Below are 19,211 nucleotides of genomic sequence, written 5' to 3'. Positions count from 1 at the left end.
GACAGATTAGCTAGAGATACAATCTGTCGCTAATTCACGACGGATTAGCGAGGAAACAACTTTTATCGATAATCTGTCGCTACTTAGCGACAGATTAGCGACTGCAATTTTTTGTCGCTAATTCTTATTACAAGAACACCATTTTAGCGATGGATTTAGAGAGGGAACTCTGTCGTCGCTAATTCGCGACGGCGTAGCGACAGAATATATTCTGTCGCTTTTTTGGTATTTTGATTTACGACGGCTTAGCGACGGAATAATTCCGTCGCTAAATGTCGCGTAAATCCCTAATCCCATCCCTCTTTCTCTTTTTCCTGTTTCGGTGTCTTGCTCCCGCCCGCCGCCCTCTCCCTCCCGCCGCCCATCGGCTCTCGCCACCGCCCGGCCGCCGCCGCTGGCCAGCCGCCGCTCCCCGTCCACCGCTCGGCAGCCGCCGCTCGCCAGCCGTCCACCGCTCGCCAGCTGCCGCTCCCCGTCAGCCTCCCGCCACCGCCCGGCGACACGCAGGTAATCTTCATTCTTCTTCTTCTTCTTCTTCTTCTTCTTCTTCTTCTTCCTCCGATTCCTCTTGTGATTTGCCTTTGAGCTGAGGTCCAACACCAGCAGAACGATCTACTTCATCATGAGCAAAGTTGTTCAGAGAGAAGTGAGGCTTTTGCTGTCTTGATATAGCCTCTGTTCCTCTGCCCCTTTTGCTTGGTCTATTCAGACCTGCTGCACCTTCATTTCCACCAGATGAGCCGAGCCCTTGTGGGCTTTTCTCTAATGCTAATTGCTAAACTAGATGGGATACGTACCTTCTCCACCAGCTCATCATCCAAGCCTAGATCTTTTGCTTTTGACAGAAGCTCGTCATTCAAGTCTTCAGGGTCTTCATGTTGGGAAAGGGCATGGCCAAGCAAGAGCAGCTTGGCGTCCTCCATCTTCAGTTCTTGCACTTGATAAATCCATTGGAACTTACGGAACTTTTTTCTAGAGGTGACCAGGGTTTTAATTAAGCCCCCTCTTTCGATGACGAGATTGGCGAGATCAGATTCAGACCAAACATCATCAAGAACTACCAGAACGTGTTTCTGGTTTGGTGTGCTGTCTTGTACAGCCTTTCTTAGCTGCTCAATTGCATCTTTCTCGCCAACAAAATTAGGCACGTCTTTTGCATGCACCAACTTGGGCGACTTGGAAATAGTCAAAACAACAATATCAAACTCTGCTGCAAAAATGTAAGACGAAGAAGGTGGTCACTGGTCAGCAGTATATTCTGATGGCAAAAAAAAAATATTTTGCTTTATGGATCATCTTTTATATGGATAGTAAGCAAAATTTTTTTAATCATGTGATTGCAAACTGTAATTATGTTTTCCAACAGCTGCAAAAGTCAATATTCTAAAATACACTAAAATTTCTTATATGACTTGATGCTGCTTAATAATGATTGATTGCTCATGCATTTTCACAAAACATATATGCACTTATTATTAACATGTTAATCTCAAATTTATGTGTCTAATAAACCTACAAATAACTTAGCAATTTATTTTTTAAATATAAACCTACAAATATCTTAGCATTTTTTTTTTAAATAAATATTTTTGCAGTATGACTAATAAATATGTCATTTATTGTTTCCATAATTACAAGTAATTAAAGCTCATATATAGTCATGGGCTGTTCACCATGGTCATTGAGAGAGGAAGACTTGGCTGCAAGCATCGATGGTTTTGCTTATTTTCATCTATGGTTTTGTTTATTTTCTCCTGTATGGGTGATTGATTATTCTGCTAATTTTTGTTAATCTTTTAGTTTTTCATTCTTGTAAAAGTTCTGTTTAGTCTTTTTGCTTCCTTTGCATAAGTGTTTGTGTTTCCCTAATTAGCTTCAATATTCATTGCAGTACATTACTTGCACACTTTATTTCATCGCATTTCATCATTAGATATATCATCATCAGTTTAGTTGTTTTTTGCATTGCATAAGTGTTTGTGTTTCCCTAATTAGCTTCAATATTCATTTTAACACAGTGTTTTTTACAGATTTCTCAACGGAACTCGCTTGTGCCCCGCCACCCGTGGTAAGTAAGTGACAAAAACAATGCAAATCAGGTAAATACCCGTGGTGAGTAAGTGATGCAAGCGCATCACATGTTATTTACTTTATTGAATGTAACACTTTATTGTTCACACACTCACTTAGTTGTTGATATCTAGGACTGCTTTGTTGGAGTTCGGAGATCATGCTGAGCATGATTTTAATGTATGAATATGAAAGTGTTCTGATTTTTGGAGTACGGAGTCCATGCTATGCATGGTAGTAGTTAGTGGGATATTGAAGTGTGTTTGCTGCAGGTACATGTTTGACATTTGTTTAATATGAATTATTTCGATGTATTGCAATGTTTGATGTGATTGTATCCATGCTTACATGTAGTTACTTTCAATTCGATTATGTCTTCCATGTGAAATTGTATACTGAAAGCATGCTTCAAATGAATGTATCGTGTCATGAATAGTTTGCACATGAAAATATTAAGTTATCAATGCATGCATCATAATTCTTGTGATTGTATGACATCATATATTGCATGATAAATTTGATATTTTCTTCATCATAGCATTCTGATGGTTCTCTTTCAACTGGTTAGGATACTATTCGTAACATCATACGATAGAATGACTGCAAACCGTGAATGGATGTACCGTAGGATAGTGGACAATGAGTTATCGCATGAATATATGGATGGTGTTGACAGTTTTATTGAATTTGCAACGGCAAGTGTCAGTACGGTAGATCCCACAGGTCGGATTAGGTGTCCCTGCAAGATTTGTAAGAATAATCGATTTGTAGAACCTCATGGCGTTAGACATCACCTATACAGGAAGGGTTTTGTGAGTGATTATCAGAACTGACTGTTTCATGGAGAAGAATTTAGAAACGATTTTGATGCACGGGTGAATGTGGTGCACGATAATCCATATACGAATTTGATATTTGATGCCGCAGGAACAGAACTTGGTTCTGCTATGAGTTCTAGTGATGTAAGAACTACCGTAGATGAAGAATCACCAAACGATGCAGCTAGTAGATTTTATGATTTACTTAGAGATGCTGATGAGCCACTTTGGAACGGTTGTGAGAGTCACACTATCTTGTCTGCAGTTCTTCAACTAATGAATTTGAAGTCCGAGTATAATTTGAGTCAATCATGTTTTGACCATTTGTGCATGATTGTGAAGAGTATGTTGCCTAAAGATGAGAAATTGCCACAAAATTTCTATCGTGCGAAAGTTATGATCAACGCTCTAGGTATGGGTTACAAAAAGATTGATGTTTGTCCAAATCACTGCATGTTGTATTTCAAGGAGCAGGAAAACGACATATCGTGCCCGTCATGTGGGCATCCTCGGTTCAAGCCAAAGACAAGAGGCAATGGTAGCACGAGATCAAAGGAAGTTTCATACAAGTCGCTCCGCTACTTTCCTATCACTCCTAGATTGCAGCGATTGTATATGTCTTCAAGGACAGCTAAACACATGAGATGGCATGCAAATAAAGTTTGACACGATGAAAACAAGATCACGCATCCTGTTGACGCTGAAGCTTGGAAGCACTTTGATTGTACTCATCAGAACTTCTCAATGGAAGTGCGAAATGTTAGACTCGGTCTATGTACAGATGTATTTAATCCATTTGGGGGTAGATCAACTCCATACTCATGTTGGCCAGTATTTGTAACTCCATACAACCTTCCACCAAGCTTGTGTATGAAACGTCCAAATCTTTTCTTGTCTCTGTTGATCCCTGGTCCGACCGCACCTGGCCAAAATCTTGATATATATCTAAGGCCATTGATTGATGAATTAAAAGTACTGTGGGATGACGGTGTTACCACGTATGATGCCCACAAAAAACAAAATTTCAACATGAAGGTCGTTGTTCTATGGACAATCAGTGACTTCCCTGCATATGGTATGTTATCTGGTTGGAGCACACATGGGAGGTTGGCTTGTCCGTACTGCATGGAGGGTTCCAAAGCTTTTAGATTGAGGCATGGAAGGAAGTCTTGCTGGTTTGATTGTCATCGTCGATTTCTACCCAGCGATCATCTGTTCCGACGTCAAAAGAATGCATTTAAAGCAGGCACAACTGAAACGGAAGGTCCATCCTCAAGATTGTCCGGCATAGAGATTCTAAGAAGATTGTGATACTTTCCAGATGTATTAACAGATGCCCGTAGTACTACACCCTTCCGTGGATTTGGGAAGGATCACAATTGGACGAAAAAATCTATTTTTTGGGAACTACCGTATTGGCCGACCCTATTGATACGACATAATTTGGATGTGATGCATGTAGAGAAAAATGTGTTTGATAATGTGTTCAATACAGTAATGAATATTAAAGGAAAAACGAAGGATAATCCGAAGGCCCGTATGGATTTAAAATCAATATGTAAAAGACCAGAATTGGAACTCAAAGAGTATAATGGCAAAGTACTGAAACCAAAGGCGAAGTACGTGCTCGGACCTGATCAAATAAAACATGTATGTCAATGGTTGAGACAACTGAGATTTCCAGATGGATATGTCTCTAACATTGCTCGGGCTGTGAAGATTGACGATGGACAGTTATATGGGTTGAAGAGCCATGATTGTCATATCTTTATGCAACGATTGATACCCCTAGCATTCCATGATATGTTAGACAAACCTATATAGGGGGTATTGTCTGAGTTGAGCGGATTTTCCAGAACGTTGTGCGCATCGGAGGTCGTTGTATCAGATGTAAAGAATCTCGAGGACTCTGTCATCACCACTGTTTGTCTGTTAGAAAAGATATTTCCGCCAGCATTTTTCGATGTTATGGAACATTTGATCATACATCTGCCATATGAACTAAGGGTTGGTGGCCCTGTGCAATATCGATGGATGTACCCATTTGAAAGGTATATGTTTTTTTATATTTGTCTCTTTAATGACAGATTTTTAAAATTTGAAATGTATATTCTTGTCAGATGCATGTTCGACCTAAAAAAAAGGTTCGTAATAAAGCAAGAGTAGAAGGCTCTATTTGTGAGGCGTACACTTTAGAAGAGATTTCAAATTTCTCATCTATGTACTTTGAACCTCATATTCCAACACGTTACACATGCCCGCCCCGTAACGATGATGGAGAACAAGTAACTGTAGCTGACAAGCTGTCGATATTTCAACCACTTGGGCATGCATTTGGTAGTTGTCGATCAAGGCTATTGACAGATCGAGAGCAAGATGCAGCACACATCTATATTCTTTTTAATTGCTCAGCGATCAACCCATACATCGAGTAAGTATATGTATATGCAACTCAATTATAAATCCTTTTATGTTCTATATGTGGATACATGACTCGGTAATATAAGTATTTGTGGTTTGCAGACGATTTGATCTGGAGTTGCAAAGCGAAGTTTCACATCTCACTGATGCAGAAGTACAAAAAGAACGTGAAACTAAGTTTGTGAAGTGGTTGAAACAGTTGGTAAAGAAGCTAACATAAATTTTATACTTATAAACAACACTAAGTTACTTAATTGATCGTGATCACAATAATTGTTTATGTCTGTGCGTAGGTTCGCCATGGTGATGTTAAAGATCAAGGAATATGTGATTTAGAAAATGGTCCGACCAAAGTTGTGCAATGCTACAACGGGTATATCGTAAATGGTTATCGATTCCATACAAAAGACTACGGTATAAACAAATCAACGATAAATTGTGGCGTGTGTGTCAAGGGTAGCAGCTACGGTGAAAATGAACATGATTACTGCGGTGTTATAGAGGAAATAATGGAGTTGACTTACTTAGGCATGAATAACAGGGTTACGATATTCAAGTGTCATTGGTTTGATCCAACTGCAACAAGACTCGACAAAGCTTCAGGCATTGTGGAGGTGAATCATAAATTCAGGTTTGGAACATATGAACCATTCATATTAGCCTCGCAAGCTCAACAAGTTTATTATACTTCATATCCGAGTATAAAAAAGTCAGATAGAAATGAATGGTGGGCAGTTTGCAAGGTGAAATCCAAACTATACCCCGAGTATGATCAGTTACAGGAAAATGAGTTAGCTGAAGACAGTGATTATTATCAATCAGATGATGTCTATGACTTCGCTTATGGTCACGATGTTGCGCATGATATGCATGTCATATGTCTATTGGCCGATGAAACATTCATAGAGGAATGTGATCCAAATGATGTACCAAGTGGATGGACAAACAATAAAGAAGAAGAAAAAGAAGAAGAAAGTCAAACTAGTGACGATGAAGAATTCTCAAGCTAGTGAGCAAAATCTTATACTGCAAACCTCTATTTAAATGCATTGTAATACTTGATGTGAGTTGTATTGCAATACTTGGTGTGAATGATTAAAAATTTTATTTGAATGTATATTAATACTTGATACGAATGATTCGAATGCATTGTAATACTTGATGTGAATGATTTCAATTATCTGAATGTATTATAATTTATGCAATTAACGAATGATTTGAATTAGTACAATACTTGATGTCAATGATTTGAATTATTTGAATGCATTGCAATGCTTGATGTGAATGACTTGAATGCATTGTAATACTTGATGTGAATTATTTGAATGTATTGTATGACATATGTTATTTGTTAGAATATGGTTCGTGGAGGTTATAGTGGTCGCTCATCCAGTAGTAGCCAGGTCAGCCTTCATCTTCACGGGCTCCTGTGATAGGTATATCATATAACTAATTAGATGCTTGATTAGTTCAAATGCACATTCTGAGAATTTCTAATGTATTTTTTTACAGATGATGTTGCGCCTGTACACGACCCACCTACACCAGTTGATCACACAAGTCAACAACCAACACAGGAAACGGGGTCTTCTCAGGCTGGCACAAGAAGACTCATTCGAATAGTGTATATCGATAATCGACCAAAAGTATTTTGTTTTCAATTATTGCATATCTTTTAAATATTTTATATTGATATTTACTGTGTAACAATTCATGTGCAGCATGAGGTTTGAGCCACAAGAAGTAGTACGGGAGATTAGGAATTCACTTCTTCAACATCTATCAGGACCAGTTGCTCAATGAAAAGAGTACCCAAAGGAGGTGTTAGACAGATTGTGGTCCTCATTCATGGTATACAGTTGTTCCTCATAGTTAATGTGTTTCCTATTTAATTTATTTAAGCAATGTCTACTAACTTTCTGAAAATATTTGTAGGCTTCGAATCGCTTCGCAACTACGGTGGAAGAAAATGATGCAAGGAAGGTGTGGCAAAAGGTGGCTGCCAATCGATTTGCAGACATGCTGCACACTATGAAGACTGCAGCAAAAAAAGCATCTGGCGTAGTAGATGATCCATTATTGTGGAAGGGCCATGGTCCTATTACTATCAAGAGAGATTACTGGAATGAAATGTGTGATAAGTGGGCGGGAGATGCATTTAAAAATCGCTCTGCGAAGGCTTCACAAAATCGATCGAAGATGCTCGAAGCCTATCTACACACAGGTGGATCTAAGACATTTGGGAGCCACCTAAAGAAAATGGTAACTCATCAATATATAATATTAATTTTCTAAGTATTGTTGCAAACTTGTGTACTAAATCTTTTGTCATTTAACTTCGCAGGAAGCAGAAAAAAGAGGTAGTGTACCATATAAGGATGTGTTTGTAGAAACACATAAACGGAAGACCACAGGAGTCTTCGTATCAGAGAAGGCGAGAACGACAATGATATGTATTAATTCTATTAATAATCATTGCAATATATATGCAAGTTATCATAATGTTATCATTAATTATTAATGAATACTTTAAACATTATTTTGTAGGAGGCATATGAGCAACAGATGGTAGAGCGATATGGCGATGACGCTACTCAGCATCCATCATTTGATCCTACAGCATGGGTGACTGCAGCAGGTGAACCCAAAAAAGGTCACGTGTTCGGGTTTGAGAGTAATATGAACACTTCACCAGTTATTGGTTCTTCCAGTTACGGCTCACCGACTTCTTGCGCCGACATAAGCTCCAAGCAGCCGACTATTCTTTCCGGTGATGATGTACGCCAGATCATTAATGAATCACTGAATAACTACTTTCAATACACCGTCGCCCCCTTTCTCCGAAATGAGATCAAGGCCGTTGTTCAGGATAGGGGATCTTCGATTCTAGGTCCCTCTCAGGTATAATCACATATTCAGTTTTTTGACTGCCTTAGAGCACATATGAGCATGCTATAATAACATATAGAGTTTTTTTATTGCATTAGAGCACATATGAGCATGCTATAATCACATATAAAGTTTTTTTGTCTGCCTTAGAGCACATATGAGCATGATAGAATCACATATAAAGTTTTTTTGACTGCATTAGAGCACATATGAGCATGATGGAATCACATATAAAGTTTTTTTGACTGCATTAGAACACATATGAGCATGCTATAATCACATATTCAGTTTTTTGACTGCCTAAGAACACATATGAGCATATTATAATCACATATTCAGTTTTTTGACTGCCTTAGCACACATATGAGCATGCTATAATAACATATAGAGTTTTTTTACTGCCTTAGAACACATATGAACATGCTATATATCATTTATGATAGAATCACATATAAATTTTTTTGCTTTACCTGCCTTAGAGCACATATGAGTATGCTATATTCACATATTCAATTTTTTTACTGCCTTAGCACACATACGAGCATGATCGAATCACATATATAGTTTTTTGCCTGCCTTAAAGCACATCTGAGCATGATAGAATGACATATAGAGTTTTTCTAGATGCCTTAGAACACATATGAACATGCTATAATCACATATTCAATTTTTTGACTGCCTTAGCACACATATGAGCATGATAGAATCACATATATATATATATATATATAACTTTTTGTCTGCCTTAGAGCACATATGAGCATGATAGAATCACATATAAAGTTTTTTTTACTGCATTAGAACACATATGAGCATGCTATAATCACATATTCAGTTTTTTGACTGCCTAAGAATACATATGAGCATATTATAATCACATATTCAGTTTTTGACTGCCTTAGCACATATGTGAGCATGCTATAATAACATATAGAGTTTTTTTACTGCCTTAGAACACATATGAACATGTTATATATCATTTATGATAGAATCACATATAAAATTTTTGGCTTTGCCTGCATTAGAGCACATATGAGCATGCTATATTCACATATTCAATTTTTTTACTGCCTTAGCACACATACGAGCATGATCGAATCACATATATAGTTTTTTGCCTACCTTAAAGCACATCTGAGCATGGTAGAATCACATATAGAGTTTTTTTAGATGCCTTAGAACACATATGAACATGCTATAATCACATGTTCAATTTTTTGACTGCCTTAGCACACATATGAGCATGATAGAATCACACACACACACACACACACACACATATATATATATATATATATATATATATATATATATAACTTTTTGTCTGCCTTAGAGCACATATGAGCATGATAGAATCACATATAGAGTTTTTTTATTGCCTTAGATCACACATGAGCACATGATAGAATCACATATAGTGTGTAATTTATTTCATTATATTTTGTTTATCAATACTGACTGTTCTTTTCTTGTGTAGGCTGCTAGCGATAATCAGGGTAGTGGAGCTGAAGGGACAGATAAAGACAATGAACAAAAAGACGCACAAAATCTTGGCGATGATTAGAGGACTGTGTTGAAGAAGTTCTATTTTTTTTATTTTTCCTAATTGTAATTGTTGAATTGTAAATAATTAAACTTCTTAATTTTAAGGTGGAACGATTAATTGTTGTAGATTCTTGTTATATGAATTTTTTTGTGTGGTTTGTTTTTTATTTACAGGAAATATAAATTGTACAGGAAATAGAAATTGTACAGTTCTCGGTATTTAATTTTCAAATAATTTTTTTTTTATTTTTTTTTCGTGTTTGCGACGGATTAGCGACGGAACCATCCGTCGCTATTCATATTAATCTAGCGACGACATAGCGACAGAAGTAAATCCGTCGCCAAGCCGTGGTCACCGTTTAATACCGGCGGATTGGCGACGGAATATAGCGCTCGTTATTCTGTCGCAATTAGTGACGGACCTGGCGACGGAATAATTCCGTCGCCAGTTAGCGTCGAAATATTCGCGACGTAAGCATACTGTCGCCTCATTGTCGCTAATCCGTCGCTAACCATATTAGCGACGGAATGTGGTCGTCACTAATCTACTGCTTTGTTGTAGTGTAAAGCTCACAGGATTTGAGTGGTAACCCAACACCCAATTTGGATCTAGATCAGGAACCACTATGTAAAAGAAGGTACAGTATTGAATCAAGCATGATCTAACCCATATATGAAGTTCTTTGCACACTTACTTGCATCTAGGGAGCTCAATGGGATTGGATCTTTAGGGCTTCTCCCACTTGATCCCAATCCTTAACCAAATCTACTTTTGATACAACCCAACTAGATTGGATTTGGATTTGGTCATGCCTACATCTGAACCCTTTACATCCCCAAGATCCTCGTGAGGCCTGCCAACCACAACAAGACCAGGGGTCAAAACCTACTAAAAGTAGATCCGATCGATTAGATAATCTAGTTGGACCCATAAGATCTCAGTAGTATTTGGATCCAGGCCTGGTTTGAAATCAAGTTTATAGACCGGAGCCAAGCCCAACAATAGTTGTGATTAAGAAAACCTTGATGTGGATAAATCACCATTATAAAATAAAAAATAAAACAATTCATTTTTTCGGCCTGGCCAGAAAATGGTTGAGCTAGTGTGACTCAGAAAGGGCAACACCAGTTGGGTCATTTTTCAGCTTGACTGGAAAATGGCTTACTAGCCTTAAAAAGAAAGAAAGAAAGAAAGAAACCATAGCCAGTGGTAACTTGCTAGAAAATTGTCGACCAAGCCAAAACATTTAACAAAAAAAAAGAAGAAAGATAGCCGGCCATTTTTGAGGAAGCCATAGACCGAGAAACGGTTGGCTAGCCGTGAAAAGATTAAAAAAATACATTCTATGCGGTTAAATTCTAATGCATGTAATATATTCTATCCCATAAAATTCATCATACTAAACATATCATATTCATACTTACGCATGTTAGATACATACACACTTGTCACATCAAAAAAATTTAGGCCTACGCCACTATTGCATATGCACACAAGCAAACAATCATTCGAGTGTCGCGAACACAATAAAAAATGCAAACGTCCGCAAGTATTTTTGATTGCATACACGTAGAAATCATTACATGAGTATTCGCATGTATGCGCAAATTGACATTACAAATGCATTCGGCAAAGTGCCGCGATACACATGCATACACACACATCCAAAACACAGTTTTATATTCCATTTTTTATCAAAATTGAGTTAAACACTCAATTTTACCCACAAACGAGATTTTGGGTGTAAAGCTTAGTTTGACACCCGAAACCATGTTCTCGACTTGTTTTGGATGACATCCAAACAATATCTTAGCTTTGCAACAAAAGGGCATCCACATTAAAGTATAGAATTCTTGACCTGTACCATGAAAACCTTGAGCCCTCCCATCTAGCCAGGTGTGTGAGTCCTTATTAGGGGTGTGAACGGGTCTGGTTTACCCAGACCCTACCTGAACCAAACCCTATAAGGTTCGAGTATGTTGATAAATAATAAGACCCGATTAAGTTCAGGTTTACCCAGACCTGACCTGAATCAAACCCTATAGGGTCCAGGTATGGTGATAAATAATAAGACCCAATTAAGTCAAGGATCCGGACTCAAAGGTCCGATTAATACATGAACCCGTTTGTGAAATGTTATACCAGACCCAGACTGGATCCGAGTTTTGATTAAGACCCGTAAATTTTTAATGTAAAAATGATAACAAATATGATTTAAACGGTTATGGTCCGGGTCTGGTTCATATAGTTCTTATATAGTCGGGGTATAGTTTTTCTTATAATAGACCCAATTAGACTCAGGTTTGAACCCGATACCATACCCAAAAAACTGAGTCCAAGTCTAGTTTTACCTGAGTCCGAACCAAACCCGACCCGTTGACAACCCTAGTCCTTATGGGCTGTTAAGATAAACTTTACATGTAAAACCAATGTTGACAGTACCTGAATAAATAAAATTCGATACAAGAAAGACTAAGACTAAGCTTATTCGGCTTACTTTTAAATGTTTAAAAAAAAAATTAAATTATTTTTTTTATTTTTTTATTTTTTTATTATTTTAATGTTTTTGTAACATGTGTCATTTGCTGGTTAAAAATTAGCCTATTCCAGTTTTTTATTGGGATCAGAATCGGAATCGGACCCGATCACTTGAATAGTTTTGAAAATCGATTCAGGGTCCGATACGATTCTGACAACATTGTGTAAAACATTCCAAAAAAAAGAGATTTTATCAGGTCTGGTTCTGTGGTTCTTACTATCCGAATCCAACCACGAAGCCGATCTACTGCATCAAATTAAAGTTTTTATTCAAAATTTTAAATAAAATTGAAAATGTTTATTTGAATTTGTTATTTGATGAGTTTCTCTCCTAGGAAATGTCAGGAAAGAGAGAAAATTTCCACTCTCTCTCTCTCTCCAATTGCCACGACTCTGCATCAAAACCCTAACCCAATCCCCAATCCTTGGGGATCAGGTACGACGGATCTGCTCTCTCGTCTCGAATCTAGTGTTGGATGTATAAGAATTTGATGAATCAGGGTTTCGATCGCTTCAGTATGGAAGAATTATGTTTTTTTGTTTTGTTTTATTGGGTTTTTGTGGACATTTTGTGTTTCTCTCTAATCAGTTCGGGTTCGTAGATCTTGAGTGTGGAGGGATCGGTGGAGTTCTTTTTTTCTGATGGGGGTTTGTGGGTTCTCATTGTACGTTTTTTTTTTCCTTTTTTGGAGTTGTGATGATCGATCGAACGGTGGGAAATTGGCGAATTCGGAAGCGATTTGGTTTATTGGTTGTGTTTCTTGTCTTTTAGCTTGGAAATTCAGATCGTTCTTGTTATTTTTTTGGTGTGAAGCATCGATCCGGAATTTTTCGTTTTTTCTAAGAGAGTCGTTTAGGTGAGATATGGGAGAATTCAAAACCATTTTGTGCTTCGATGTATTGGACTTTATCTGATGCTTCACCACTGATTGAATCTCTTTGTTGTTTGATGAACAATTGGTTGTTGCTTTCTTGGTACTAGTTTTAAGTGTTGAAATTGATTAGTGGCACTCGCGGTGTTGCTTTTTTTCCTAATTTAAGATGTTTTGAGGCGTTAACCGTGCTCTGATGCTTCTCCATTGACTGAATTTCTTTGTTATTTGATGAACAAATGGTCATTACCGCTGTATTGCTAATGGTTTGTAAGTGCTGACATTGATCGTTAGTGCTTGCCTTGTTGCATTTTTGTGACTCCCTTCTGCTCTAATTTCATTTTAGGGCAACATATCGAACACGGAGTGTATTCTTTCGTTATATAGTTAGAATTAGAAGTTAGCATCCATGAGAAACGATGTCGATCTGCTTTCCCCATAGGTGTACGGCATATTGTGGTGGAAAGGCTTCATTGAACTCGATTTGATGCATTTGCCCGTCGCTGGTGGGGTTGGAATTGGAAAGTTTTTGAGTTGCTAGCAGGCCTCATTTATCAATGGGGTGTCCAAAGATGCAGACGGGAATCAATGTAATCGCTGAAGAACCAGAGAACAGCGAGTGTTCTTCGAAAAAAGCAGCTTTAGCCTGCATGGTGAATTCAGAGGCAGGTGCTGTGTTGGCTGTCATGAGGAGAAATGTAAGATGGGGTGGTCATTATATGACTGGTGATGATCAGTCGGAGCATGCTCTAGTCCTGTCACTGAAGGCACTCCGGAGGAAGATCTTCTCATGGCAACAACAGTGGCAGGCCATCAACCCAACCTCTTACCTTAAGCCATTTTTGGATGTGATTCGGTCAGACGAAACTGGTGCGCCAATCACAGGGGTGGCTCTATCTTCTGTGTACAAGATTCTGACCCTAGAGTTTTTTTATTTGAACACTGTGAATGTCGAAGAGGCAATGCATATGGTGGTGGATGCCGTGACAAGTTGCCGGTTTGAGGTGACTGACCCGGCATCTGAAGAGGTTGTATTGATGAAGATTCTCCAAGTTCTTCTTGCATGCATGAAAAGTAAAGCATCAGTTGTGTTGCACAACCAACATGTCTGCACTATAGTAAACACATGTTTCCGTGTGGTCCATCAAGCTGGAATCAAAGGCGAGTTACTGCAGAGAATAGCCCATCACACCATGCACGAGCTTGTTAGGTGTATTTTTGCTCATTTACCAGTTGCTGGTCGCTCAGAGCATACATTGGCTAATAGTGAAAGATACTGTTGCAAACCAGAGGCTTTGGTAAGGATCCTTCTTCTATAGAACCTCATTTTCTCATTGAATGTGTCAGCAAAGTTTTGTTGTGTGCAGGTTGTTGGCCGTGAAAAAGACTATGGCTTTGGGAATAAAGCTTGTGATAATGGGAATGGGAATTTTGACACCGATGTTCCTCCTGTTTCTGTCTCTTTCGCTGCAAATGCTTCAGTGGGTCCGTCATCTAATCTAGTAGATGCTAACTCTGCAGAGGTTGCCAATAACCTGGGATCATCAAATGACATGCATCTTATGAATGAGCCATATGGGATTCCTTGCATGGTGAAGATTTTCCATTTCCTGTGTTCACTTCTGAATATAGGTGAGCATATTGGTGCGGGACCCAATTCAAACCCAATTGCATTTGATGAGGATGTGCCACTTTTTTCTCTGGGTTTAATCAATTCTGCTATAGAATTGGGAGGACCATCTATATGTCACCACCCAAAATTGTTGGCCTTGGTACAGGATGAGCTTTTTTGGAATTTGATGCAGTTTGGTTTGTCAATGAGTCCACTGATTTTGTCAATGGTCTGCAGCATTGTGTTGAACTTATACCTGCATTTGAAGGAGGAGCTGAAGCTTCAGCTTGAAGCCTTCTTTTCATGCGTTGTACTGAGACTCACACAAAGCAGATATGGTGCTTCGTTCCAACAGCGGGAAGTCATAATGGAAGCTCTTGTTGACTTTTGCAGGCTGCCCAATTTCATGCCAGAGATGTATGCAAACCTTGATTGCGACATAACCTGCAACAATGTGTTTGAAGATCTTGCAAACCTGTTGTCAAAGAGTGCTTTTCCTGTCAACTGCCCCCTCTCTGCCATGCATGTTCTTGCATTGGAAGGGCTAATTGCTATTATTCAGGGCATGGCTGATAGGATTGGCTCTGCATCACTCATTTTGGGCCATTCACCAGTTGGTGACCTTGAAGAGTACACTCCATTTTGGACTGTGAAGTGTGATAATTATGATGACCCAAACCATTGGGTAGGATTTGTGCACCGTAGGAAGTATATCAAGAGGAGGCTGATGATTGGAGCAAATCATTTTAATAGGGATCCCAAGAAAGGGATGGAGTTCCTGCAAGGAACACATTTGTTGCCTGATAAGCTTGATCCTCAGAGTGTAGCATGTTTTTTTAGGTATACAGCTGGATTGGATAAGAGTCTTGTTGGTGACTTTTTGGGTAATCATGATGATTTCTGTGTCCAGGTGCTGCATGAATTTGCTCGGACATTTGATTTCCAAGACATGGGCCTGGATACCGCACTAAGGTTGTTTCTAGAAGCTTTCAGATTGCCAGGTGAATCCCAGAAGATACAGAGGGTGCTCGAAGCATTCTCAGAGGGATACTATGAGCAATCACCCCATGTTTTTGCAGACAAAGATGCTGCTCTTGTCTTGTCATATTCTATCATAATGCTTAATACGGATCGTCACAATGTTCAGGTCAAGAAGAAGATGACAGAAGAGGATTTCATACGAAATAATCGAACAATAAATGGGGGGAGAGACCTTCCTAGAGAATTCCTTTCTGAGCTATATCATTCAATCTGCAAAAATGAGATCCGTACTACTCCAGAGCAGGGTGCTGGCTTCCCAGAGATGACTCCCAGTCGTTGGATTGATCTCATGAGGAAATCTAAGAAGACTGCTCCTTATATTGTCTGTGATTCCAGAGCTTTTCTTGATCATGATATGTTTGCCATTATGTCTGGCCCTACAATTGCAGCCATATCAGTGGTGTTTGAACATGCACTGCATGAAGAGGTTTTTCACATGTGTGTTGAGGGCTTTCTGGCAATAGCAAAGATATCTGCATGCCACCATCTTGAAGATGTATTGGATGATCTGGTTGTTTCTCTTTGCAAGTCCACGACACTTTTAAACCCTCTGTCTTCTGAGGAACCTGTTATTGCCTTTGGTGATGATACCAAAGCAAGGCTGGCAACCGTCACTGTTTTCACCATTGCAAACAGATTTGGTGACTATATACGCAGTGGTTGGAGAAACATTCTTGATTGCATCTTGAGATTGCACAAGCTTGGACTTTTGCCTGCTCGAGTTGCCAGTGATGCAGCTGATGATTCTGAGATTTCTGCAGATTCTGGTCACGGGAAACCCACCCCTGGTGCAGTATCGGTATCCCATATGACGCCGATGGGCACTCCTAGAAGATCTGCAGGTTTGATGGGTAGATTCAGTCAACTGTTGTCACTTGACACAGAAGAACCAAGGTCACAACCTACTGAACAGCAGCTTGCAGCCCATCAACGTACTCTTCAGACAATCCAGTCATGTCACATTGATACTATTTTTACTGAAAGTAAATTCCTGCAAGCAGATTCACTATTGCAGCTTGCTAAGGCGCTCATATGGGCTGCAGGTAGGCCTCAGAAAGGGAATTCCTCACCTGAGGATGAGGACAATGCAGTATTTTGCTTAGAGTTGCTGATTGCCATCACATTGAACAACCGTGACCGGATCGTTCTTCTTTGGCAAGGTGTTTATGAGCATATAGCCAGCATTGTACAGTCAACAGTGATGCCTTGTGCACTTGTGGAGAAGGCTGTTTTCGGGCTTCTGCGTATCTGCCAAAGGCTGCTTCCATATAAGGAAAACCTGGCTGACGAACTGCTGAGGTCTCTACAGCTTATATTGAAGCTTGATGCCCGTGTAGCTGATGCTTACTGTGAGCACATAACTCAGGAAGTCATGCGTCTTGTGAAAGCCAATGCTTCCCACATCCGGTCACAGCTTGGGTGGAGGACTATCTGTTCACTCCTTTCTATCACTGCTCGGCATCCTGAAGCCTCTGAAGCTGGGTTTGAATCTCTGACATTTATCATGGCAGAGGGTGCACATCTCTCACCCACTAACTATGTGCTTTGCTTGGATGCATCCCGGCAGTTTGCTGAGTCCCGTCTCGGTTTGACTGACAGGTCTCTGCGTGCATTGGATCTTATGGCTGAATCACTCCCTTGCCTTGCAAAATGGCTTCGCAGGGCAAAGGAAGCAGGGGATGATTCCTCTAAAGCTTCACAGGATGTTGTGGAGATGTGGCTAAAGTTGGTGCAAGGGTTGAGAAGGGTGTGTTTAGAGCAGAGGGAGGAGGTGAGGAACCATGCTTTGACATTGCTTCAGCGATGCTTGATGATTGTGGATGGGATTGGGGTCACTCCAACTGCATGGTTGCACTGCTTTGATCAAGTTGTGTTTACTTTGCTTGACGACTTGCTTGAGATTGCCCAGGGGCATTCTCCAAAAGATTACAAAAATATGGAAGGCTCTATGATTCTAGCATTGAAACTGTTGTCAAAAGTTTTTCTTCAATTGTTGAGCGAGCTGTCTCCATTGCCCAGCTTCTGTAAACTGTGGCTTGGTATCCTTACACGGATGGACAAGTATGGAAAGGTTAAAGTTAGAGGAAAGAGATGCGATAAGCTTCAGGAGCAGGTGCCTGAACTTCTCAAAAACATGCTTCTTGTGATGAAAAGCAGGGGGGTGCTTGTCCAGCGGAGTGCTTTAGGTGGTGACAGCTTATGGGAGCTGACATGGATGCATGTAAATGCCTTTGCCCCTACGTTGCTAGCAGAAACTTTTCCTGATCAGGAACTGGACCCAGTGAACAACAAAACTGTGGGGACTGATGATCCATCTGCATCTCAGCACTCTGAGTCGGTTCCAGAAGGTGTGTTGGCTTGAATGGGGGAGGATGAAAAGATGAAAGTCCTAATGAATTTGTTCCATAGTTCCATACAGGTTCCATACAGAAAGGCCTTGAGGGATTTTTGTATATATTTCAAGCAGGTGGCATCCTTCTTAGTTAGATTGAGAGAGATCAATTTACTATTGGAGGCAGGACCCAGGGTGAATGGACGTGATAGAGCATGGTTGGATTCTTTCACTGGAGTAGAATGGAATTCTAACTCCTTTCTTTGTATTCAAATATGAAAATTGAAATCCTACTCCAATTTGAGAAACTAATGTCATAAATATGCTCCATTAATTTTTGTGAGGGTGCAAATGGGTCTCTCTCACGCATATATATATATATATATATATATATATATATATATATATATATATATATATATATATATATATATATATATATATATATATATATCATCTGTACCTAATTTGATGCACAGCAAATGATTAAAAAAGAAAATAATTATTGAATCATTCTGCCAACCAGAGGAGCAGTTTTGTAAGGCTTATGATGCAACTTATTCATATCAATCTACAGATCCCCGCAAGTTCAATTTCAAATTTACAAGAAAGTGGAGTCCATTACTTGCACCAATTTTCAGTGCCAAACTTAAAACTACTTCAAATAGAGAGTCGGGGTTAGATTTTCTACTAGTTTCTTGTTTACAAAACAATAGGTTGGTGCTTGCCGCTTTGCTTCTTCTAGCATTGGTGCCAATTAAAATGCCTTCACATAATCTGCTCTAGTTGACAACTCCCAAAGAAATGAAATTGTGTGTTCATGGAATTTTAGACGACTCAACTCTAGGGAACAACTTTACTTAGCTAACTGGAGGGAACAATATCGCTGTGATGTCCTTGCGCTAGTTGAAACCAAGGTTGATGATGTCCACGATTTGCTCACAAACACAACTTGGCGTGATTGTAGATATACTGAAAAGTCTTCGGTCGGTGCCTCCGGGGGGGGGGGGGGGGGGATGCGGTTGGCGCGCTGGCGGGCATCATCATCATCATGTTGTCTCCCTGTTGGGCT

General features: G+C 39.4%; 2 protein-coding genes across 2 annotated transcripts; one reads left to right on the top strand and one right to left on the bottom strand.

Moving 5' to 3' along the window:
- Positions 1-722: 722 nt before the first annotated feature.
- Positions 723-1,710, bottom strand: LOC149830321 (disease resistance protein ADR1-like). Its single transcript, XM_090015423.1, has 2 exons — positions 1,674-1,710; positions 723-1,210 (listed from the first exon to the last, which is right to left on the bottom strand). Exons 1-2 carry the CDS (start codon positions 1,708-1,710, stop codon positions 723-725), a joined length of 525 nt encoding a protein of 174 aa, XP_089871549.1.
- Positions 1,711-12,615: 10,905 nt separating this feature from the next.
- Positions 12,616-18,447, top strand: LOC149830320 (ARF guanine-nucleotide exchange factor GNOM-like). Its single transcript, XM_090016439.1, has 3 exons — positions 12,616-12,718; positions 13,501-14,452; positions 14,522-18,447. The coding sequence occupies exons 2-3, from the start codon at positions 13,712-13,714 to the stop codon at positions 18,167-18,169; spliced, it is 4,389 nt and encodes a 1,462-aa protein (XP_089872565.1). The 5' UTR covers positions 12,616-12,718; positions 13,501-13,711; the 3' UTR covers positions 18,170-18,447.
- The last annotated feature ends 764 nt before the right edge of the window (positions 18,448-19,211 follow it).

The sequence above is a fragment of the Nuphar pumila genome, chromosome 8, assembly GCF_984573655.1.
Source record: "Nuphar pumila chromosome 8, dmNupPumi1.hap1.1, whole genome shotgun sequence".
Taxonomy (NCBI): Eukaryota; Viridiplantae; Streptophyta; class Magnoliopsida; order Nymphaeales; family Nymphaeaceae; genus Nuphar; species Nuphar pumila.
The sequence above is the reverse complement of the archived record's forward strand: the minus strand, read 5'-3'. Positions and strand labels throughout refer to the sequence as shown.

Bases quoted from the DNA above. Each gene is read 5' to 3' on its own strand.
- LOC149830321 (XM_090015423.1), bottom strand. From the start codon at position 1,710: ATGCTTGCAGCCAAGTCTTCCTCTCTCAATGACCATG. The intron at 1,211-1,673 runs GTGAACAGCCCA...ACATTTTTGCAG, and splicing joins TTCCTCTCTCAATGACCATG to CAGAGTTTGATATTGTTGTT.
- LOC149830320 (XM_090016439.1), top strand. From the start codon at position 13,712: ATGGGGTGTCCAAAGATGCAGACGGGAATCAATGTAATCGCTGAAGAA. The intron at 14,453-14,521 runs GTAAGGATCCTT...TGTTGTGTGCAG, and splicing joins GTTGCAAACCAGAGGCTTTG to GTTGTTGGCCGTGAAAAAGA.